This window comes from Durio zibethinus, chromosome 24 (genome assembly GCF_047325235.1).
Source record: "Durio zibethinus cultivar Kanyao isolate XHJ-2024 chromosome 24, ASM4732523v1, whole genome shotgun sequence".
NCBI lineage: Eukaryota > Viridiplantae > Streptophyta > Magnoliopsida > Malvales > Malvaceae > Durio > Durio zibethinus.
The window spans coordinates 18,164,325-18,173,239 of record NC_143185.1 but is presented as its reverse complement, the minus strand read 5'-3'; the positions used below and the strand labels follow the sequence as shown (position 1 = coordinate 18,173,239).

Below are 8,915 nucleotides of genomic sequence, written 5' to 3'. Positions count from 1 at the left end.
AAGCAATAACTTCCCTTCTCTTCTCTATTTGGTCTAGAGTTAACCTGTTATTATATATTTTTTTTATCAATCCCCAATCTCTCCCAAAATAAGTTTTCATTCCAGTTTGTAGAAACATCTCAAGGCAAGGACCTTGCATGTTATTTAATCTCTCTAATACTTGTTAATCATTTCGATTTGGTAAATTGAATGAACAAAATATACATAAGAAGACCTGAATCTCACTGACAATGGTTAAAATCTTTTTGATGAAGGAGATACTTTTATGTAAACAGTATTTTATTTTATATTTTGCTTTGCACTTGCATGGATTCCTGGTTCTCTGATAACTTATAGTGAATTTATTGTACTGCCACAAACAATGCCAGATTACTCATTGTACCGATCGTCCTTCATGTAGATCATCTCTCCAAGAATAATTTTCTTATAGACTTGGGGTTTGCTGAGGATGAAGTAACGTGTCTGAATCCTCACTGCATTCTTACGTTCTTTCTTGTGCTTCTGCAGTTTCATGGAATATGCTTGGATTAATAGTGATATGTAAAGATATCTATTCAATATAGAAACCATTTTTACCTTTAATCCTTATCTCTATTTGGTGGGTTACAAGTTTGTGCCTCAGGTTGGCTTAGTCGAAGATGAAAAGGGACATCTGAACCCTCTCCAGAGTCAAAACCATATGAATTCAAGGCGTTTCCACCTGATGTATTTACATCCCTTGTTCCATAAACCTGAGACATGAGGCATAATCGATTAGCTCAGTGGAGTTGCTAATTTCATATTATGGAGTTTTAGAAGATGTCATTCTTTTAACTAATTTTCTTGTCTTTTCTGAAGTTTGTATCCATCAATAAAATGGAATACCTTCTTGTACAATTCCATGTTTTCTTTTTGGATCAGATTTACCTTCTTGTACAGTTCCACATTCTCCTGGTGAATGAGGTTCCCCTGAAAAAAGTTCAAGCACAGTGTAAGTATAACAATTGAAGTGATTGTTTATAGAACAACAATGTAAACAAAACACTGCTAGTGTTATTTTTGAAAGACCCTGCGGCTTAATTCTTGTATTTCATCAGTTAATAACTGTTCCTGCAAAAGTTAAAAATTAAGCGCATCAATGTTCATGCATTTGCTTCAAATTGACTGCCATGAAATTATGTATAAAAATTGCATAAATACTGGAGATTTCTGACCTTTTTCATGCGAACACCCCTCATACTCATCTCCAGTTGATTCTCTAGATTCTGCAGGTCTTTAACACTCAAACCAGAAAGGTGTTCACCCATGAGTTTCCTGATTTATAAGATTATAGGTGTTGGTCAATCACCAGGTCATTCATATATGGTTTCACATCCTATATATGGATGGATGGATGTATTGTTTCTTCTTTTTCCCGTAGGTATGGTGTTCTTGCTTGTTTTCTTCATCATATCTTGAATGTTTAATTGGTGTTTTCTAGTATTTGCAATACTAATTTTCTATGTCTTATATCTGAACAACTAAAATTATCTTTCATGGCATTTTAAAAGATAACAGAGCGGAATTTTGCGGCTAATTTTTTATTTTAGAATTTTGTTTCAGGATAATAAACAATTTTCATAAGAAATAGTATGGAATTTTAAGCTCAAAGAGAAGGATGTACCGATGGTTTTCCTGCAAATTATGTAGTTGTTGTCTCAAGATTGCAGCCTCTCTTTGCCAAAACTGTCAAGTAAAACAGCAAATGTTAGTTTATTTAGAGCATAAGAAATCTATTTTCTAATTCTCACATGAAAGTAAGCAAAGTACATTTTAATAACTTAATGTGAAAATGTAGATACGACAGTAATAAAACAGTTTCCTTAGCTTTTAAAGAGGTTTCATCATTGTAGAATCTAATTTGACATAGCTTAATAAGTTAATAGACAGTATATAATGAAAGGATTAAAGGTTTTTCATAATCTGCTACTTTTTTCTGATAAATTGAGTATGGCCTTATCAGTTAGGAAAAGAAATCTTTCTTCTTTTGGTAATTTTGATAAAGTTCCAGATGTGAACTCTAGCATACAGATGCATAAAAACTCATTTCTATGCTGTGTTGCTTTAGATGTTCTTGGCATTCTGTTCATTTACTTTAGTAGTGCACTTAATGTGATTTGATTTCATTTATATATTCGCAATGAGATCTGACAACTAAAACATATGAAATCTATTGGTACATACCTGAATAAGTTACATTGTTGCCACCATTAGAGGTTTATGTTAGTCTGGTAAGAATTGTTGCTCTTTGTTATTCAAACCATATTTGTCAAAGAGACTGCTAATGAACTGTTGTGGTTTGCATTCTGTTGGGTATTTTTGATACTATAGCCTATGGTTGCTGTGATTTTTCATGTTGACATTCTTGGATCTCATTTCAACAATTTGTAGTATACCTGCACTTTCTAAAGGGTCCTTTTCCTTAAAGTGTTTACTTATAAAGCAAAACTCCTCGTTCTCTGCCTTAAAGATTGCCTTAGAGATGGATTGTTGATCTCATTGCACTGCCCTCATTGACTGGCTTTTCTAGTGTTTTGCAGGACCAAGGAAATCATATTTTATTTACAATTAGACCAGCCGTTCAATACTTTACCATTTGAAAGATGTATGTTTAAATACAAAAGAAGACTTTTAAACCTTGGATTCTTTCAGTTGCCGCAGTATTTGCTATTGTTAAGGTTAGACTGCATGTTAAACAAGATTAAATGTATAACGTATATGTTCTTTCAGAATTTTCATTTCGAGCATATCGATCCTGTTATACATATTCTGCATGCACAACGAGATAGTAGAATGCAGTAGCCATCACAGGAATGCAGGCAGGGAATACATATGAACAGTTGTTATTTATGGCTAATAAAATCTTTCAGACATACTTTCCCATAAATTTAGGTAGTTAGGTGTTCCTTTTGTTTCATCTTATGATTACAGTAACACTTAAAACAATGGGATAGCAAATTAATCATTCTTTCTCTCTCTCTCTTTTTTATATTTTTTTCCCTCCATAGCATGTATGCAAAAAAAAAAAAAAAAAAGTTGTAGCAAGGTAATTCTTATAAATATAGTAAAAGTGGTGGAGAACTTTACCTTGACTTCTGATGTTGGATTCAACAACTGCTGGTGTTCCTCTTTCATGCTGCTATATCGTTCAATAACTGATTTCATGCTGGTAGAAGTATACAAAATAATCAGGGGTTCATACTTGCATCTGCTTCATCTAAATAATGGTAGTATGAAATATCTAAATGATGTAATGCACAAAAAAGAAAAGAAAACAGGAAATATCTAAATGATGGCATCATTGTAGAAAAGGTGCATGGCGTCATCTAAACATTTTCTTTCATTGCATTCTGTCCATTAGGTTATGGTATTTCAATTGGTATATATATTTCCCTAATTACTTTTTTTTTATTTATATTTGATGCAGTTTGTATAAATGTTATACAGTATCAATGAAATCACATTATCAGTTGGTATATTTCCCTAATTACTTTTTATCTATATTCTAGCAAGTAACAACTTATAACTTTAGTAACATGTGCATTTAAGAATTTTAATTTTTACTAAATTAAAATTTTCCATATTAAAATGACATTTTTGACAGTAAATTGTACTCGATCATTAAAGATATATCAAATTTCTTTCCAAATAAAAAAAAAACTAACAGTTTCATTTTGAAGGAAAAAAAAAAAAACTACAGCTTCAAGTGCTTTAGAAAAGGATAAATCATGGTGGCAATACGAAATAAAAATAAATGCACAAAACAAAATGAAATAGCCAATTTCCAAGATGAAAAAAATATTATCCACTTGATTTTTTTAACGTTAAATACAAAATGATCTTTGTATTATATATTTTTTATCAGTTTGATACTTAAAAAAAAAATAAATTTCTCACTTTAATACTTAAATTTTCATTTCATCAAGTATTTTAGTATTTCAGTTTAATATTGCTGTCAACTTGCTTAGGTAACATTAATATCTAATAAAATTATAACACATAATATAAATGTTCATTTATCACCAAATCATTTATTTTTCACGTTGGCATTTAAATAAAAATTTCAAAAATTTTTGAAAATATATTTTAATTCAAAATTAAAAAAAAAAAAAAAAGAGAAAGGAAAGGAATTAGGAAAAGAGAAAATATAAAAATTTTGATGATGTGATAATAGATGATATGGTGATTACTGGACATTTGTGACACATAACATGAGTTTATTAGATATTCATGTCATTTTAAATCATTTATGTAACAATAACAGTGTCAAGTACCAAAATGTTTGATGAAATAAAAGTTAAAATATTATAATAAAAAATTTATTTATTTAAATACCATACTTACAGAATATATATAAATTGTAAGTGACATTTTACATATTAATTACCCTTCAGTAATAGTAATCATCAGACTCTGGTTGTCAGATTTTTCTTTAGCATCTTTAAGTCAGGGTTTTAGGAAAAGAATGGGAAAGTGAAAGGGATTTGGTAAGCGTTGGAGTGATATTAAAGGTGAAAACTGAAAAGAGATCACAGTTAAAGATAGAATTCTTTAACACGAGATATAGATTTCTTTTAAAGTTTTTAAATTCTTTTTTTAAAAATATTTTTATAAAAAAAATCGTAACTTAAAATAAAAAAAAATTATAAGTATTGAAATTTAAATTTAATTTATAAAAAAAAATCATAATTTAAAATAAAAGAAGAAATTACAGATATTGAGATTTGAATATAAATTTATGAGATGAAATTTTTTTACAAAATAATTACATAAATCATTATTTTTTTCAGTAACCGTGAAAGCCTCCATATCTTGCTAAAGAATTTTAGTTTGCATTATAAATATAACTCCTCATCTTCATTAATTATGTACAAAATTTTCATTTTCTTTCAACTTGAATTATTTCTTCCATCTTTCATTTTAGGTTTGAATTTGAAACTTCAATGATGTCTTTTCTATATAAATTTTCACTTTTTGCTATTTGTCTTCTACTTTTGAAAAAATTTGAAGTATAAACAAAGAGCTAACGAAAAAGCAAATTAAATTTGGATGCAAATGAGAATTACAACACAAACACATGCATATGTTGGCACAAATTAATAGCTTCATTTCATTTAAACCATATATAAAAATTAATATGGAAATTCTAAAACCTACTTCAAGACTTGGATTCAAGAATAACATACATGTTGTTGCGTATAAAATCTTAGGCTTTCTAGTGTCATACATGCATGTAATTCCATGATAGTAGATATCGAAAAAATAAAAAAAATAAAAACTTGAGAAAGATAAAGGATGTTTTATGTGCTTGGTGGCTATAAAAAAAAATTTCAACTTGAATCAAATGCTTGATTCTTTTCAATACTTTTTTCAATATGAACTTTCCCTTTTGAGATGGTTTGAGGTCATCTACATGAATGGTTGATACCTAATATATTGCTTAATATGGTTCTCATGGTATAAAAAACAACATTAAGAGATGCTTCAAGTGAAACACATCATTACTTTATAAATATATATATATATATATATATATATATATATATAACGTGGAATGATATAAGTTGAATTTTTTTTATGATGTTCTTTCTCTCGTGGGAGCATTCAACCTTGCTAATGGATGGATATGATACTCGTTGTGAATATTAAATGGGGAGTAGGATAGGGTACACACTAATCCTAGAAAGTTGAATTCGAACTAGCAGTAACCTATTATTGGGTATTTGATCAAAAGTTGTGGAAGTTGGCTACAATTGTTTTTAATAGGCAAAAGTATTATCCAACGAACCGAAATTGCCAATTCCAAAATCTTTGGCTGAGACGCAATTTTGTTCAACAAACATTAGCTCGAGAAGAAAAAGCTCTAAAGAATATTATCAACATTTAATTTTTTGTTTTCTATAAGTAAAACAGGGTGAGTGCTTGTGTGGGGGGTCATATGCGTATCATCATACATTGGTAATATATATTATGGTGAAAGGCATAGAGGCATATATACAGCAAGAAATTTCAGCTAAATCTAGCCGTATAATGTTGACTTCAATGCCAACATGCAATGGGAATTGATTTACCAATATCAAACCAACAACATAAAGAATCATGGATATGGCATCTTTTTAGCAATAAAATCATGATGGAAAGAATTTTACTATGATCATTTCGCATAAGAAAAAGCATAGATATATATTACTCAAAAGTTGACAGTGTTAACAAGTTGAGATATAAGAATCAGCAGCAGCAAAGCCCAGGAAAAAGAACTGGAGAGTGGGAATTTCTTTTGAAAGAGAAAAAAGGAGCTGAAAATGTGGTCTAAAACAACTATGTATTACATATAACATACACTTGAACACCAATGAGCTCTAGCTCAATGGTAATTAAATTGGCTCCAAAACTAAAAGGTTTTGAGTATGGATGATAACAGGTTGAGTCGAGATAGATTTTTGTTCAACTTGATTTGATGATTTTTTTACTTTTTTAATATCTGAATCTGATTCGATTCGATATTATATAAAATCATATCCGATCTAACTCGACCTTAAATTAGTAAAATATTATTTTTAAAATATAAAAGATTATTTTTAATATAAATATAAAATTAAATAAATATAAAATATATAAATATTAAATTAAATAAATAATTAAAAAATAATTATATATATATATCAGATCGAGTTGAAGAGAATTTGCCTATAATCCCACCTCGACTTGACCTAACTTGAAATCCAATTAAAAAAAAAATCGATCCTAAAAAATCAAGTCGGATCGAAACTAACTGAGTACAAGTTGGATTGCCTTCCCTAGTTTTGAGTTCAAACTCCTCATAATTCAAAAGATAAAAAAAAAAAAAAAAAAACGACATAGACCTGGTTTGAGCAAGTATATGTCACTATATCTTAAAGCTAGCTAAATTGCTTCCTCCTGTTAAAGGAAAAAAATTGAAAAGAAAGAAAAGAAGAAAGAAATACCCAATTGGATAAAGATAGATGAATGCTTTATTGTTAAATATTTAATTACATCTTCATCTAGTTGTAGTTGAAGATGCATTAGTTTGTTTTGCCTATCAGAAGGATGGAAGAATGCAAGAAAAATTAAGGATTAATACAAAACTTGAGAGTCATATACCCTTTCAGTCCAACCATGAATCCAAAGTATTAATTGTATCTAATTCATCTTCTTCTAACTCATTTAGGGGTTACATACATACATATATATATATATATATTCTTAATTAATTTCCATTTTCTCCTTTTATTCTGTGTGACTCAGTTTTCATCATGCTCCTTCAGCCATTCCGATATCGTCTTTGGAGCACAACAAAATTGAATCCAATCCCTCCTACTAGTGCATTCTTAATAGAAAAGCACCTACTATTTTTTTTTCTTGATGATGATCATAAAAAAGCACTTAGTACTACTGCCCCTTTGCGGTTATCTCTTTTGTTTGTCTCCATTATTGCTGAAAGTACTCCTAATCAAAATCATTCTTCTGATGCTCCATTATTCTTCATATCTCACCAACTGATCATCCATCTTAATCAACTTCCTCAATGTGTCAATCATGATTAGCAAATCAAGTTTTTGAAATATACATTATTTTTTCCCTTCAACAAAATTAATTCCCATGCCTTCTATAATATATATTTGTAGTAGAAAACACAATAATTACTCCATGTTTTCCCCTCTACCATGATATGTTTTGCAAATCTTGAATTAACTAACTATATATACTATATAGATATGGCTAATTAAGAAAAAAACACTCTATATATTTTGGTTCAAACATCAAGCGCCCCCCCCTCCCCCTCCCCCCCCCCCCCCCCTTTACATTTCCATAACAGGTAGAGCTTGCAAATATTGTACCTTTTCAATCCCAATCCCTTGGTGGTCATCCCCAGGGAGTGAGTTCTAAGACAGTGGCCATGCTCGAATAATATCAGGTTGACTAGAATCTATTTGAGTGATCATAGTGTTCATTATTTACTACATTAAGATGCATATCCCTAAGATTAATTTGTTATGTAGCTTTATAGAAAGAAAATAGAAAAGAAGCACATAGCACTATGGTAACATGAGTAACTAAGATAAGGTTTGTTTTAATGGTTCTTATCTCTGCTGTAGAAAGTCAAGGTTCAGGGTTGGATTTTTGTTTCTTTCATGACTTGGTTGGAATGTGAAATTATATGTGAAAAAAATCAATAATGAAATGATATCAAACCTGGAGCTTGCAAATTCATAGTGTTTTCCAGTGCTGGAGAAGATGACAAGACCAACTTCTGCATCACATAGTATTGCAAGCTCTTTCGCCTTCTTAATCAACCCCTTTCTTCTCTTTGAAAAGGTCACTTGCCTACTTGTAGAATTATCGATCCTTCGGATTACAATCTTCCCTCTCCCCATCCTTGTCTTCTTCTTCTTGTTCTAGGGTTTCTACAGTGCACAGAAAAAATGAACTAGAATGAGAGTCAAAGGCAATATTAGTGAATAAATACCAAAGATTCTTAGCTTGATTATTCAGAAGATCATAGAAGGAAAGCCTACATGGTTAAGCCAATGGACCGCTTTTGGAAATAATCAGCTAATAGTTAAGGTGGTGACCAAGAGCTTTATTTTGAAGAAATTAAAGGGGTTGGATTTTGAGGTCTAAACTGCTAACAATGAATTATTTGGACTTTGGTACATTGCAATAATTTAGGGCAAATTATTTAAAAGATAAATTTAATCTCTTTTATTTTTTTAGTATTTTTTTAGCGCCGTCGCACGTATAAGTTATTGACAGGTGGAACACGAGTAAATAATCTCTCATTTTTAATTTTTTTAAATAATGTTAGTATTTCCCAGGTTGAGCTTACCCATATGATTTATTACTCTAAGTTGAAACTATGCTTGAATTTTGATGAA

General features: G+C 30.0%; 1 protein-coding gene across 1 annotated transcript; it reads right to left on the bottom strand.

Moving 5' to 3' along the window:
* Positions 1–578: 578 nt before the first annotated feature.
* Positions 579–8,441, bottom strand: LOC111316155 (MADS-box transcription factor 23-like). The gene is made up of 7 exons (XM_089753403.1): positions 8,233–8,441; positions 3,106–3,184; positions 1,643–1,704; positions 1,194–1,293; positions 1,048–1,089; positions 907–948; positions 579–731 (listed from the first exon to the last, which is right to left on the bottom strand). The coding sequence occupies exons 1-7, from the start codon at positions 8,412–8,414 to the stop codon at positions 579–581; spliced, it is 660 nt and encodes a 219-aa protein (XP_089609529.1). The 5' UTR covers positions 8,415–8,441.
* Between the last annotated feature and the right edge of the window lie 474 nt (positions 8,442–8,915).

Coding starts and splice junctions, on each gene's coding strand:
- LOC111316155 (XM_089753403.1), bottom strand. CDS start 8,414: ATGGGGAGAGGGAAGATTGTAATCCGAAGGATCGATAATTCTACAAGT. Junction 3,185..8,232: donor TATGAATTTGCAAGCTCCAG/GTTTGATATCAT, acceptor TACTTCTACCAG/CATGAAATCAGTTATTGAAC. Junction 1,090..1,193: donor GGGGTGTTCGCATGAAAAAG/GTCAGAAATCTC, acceptor TAACTTTTGCAG/GAACAGTTATTAACTGATGA.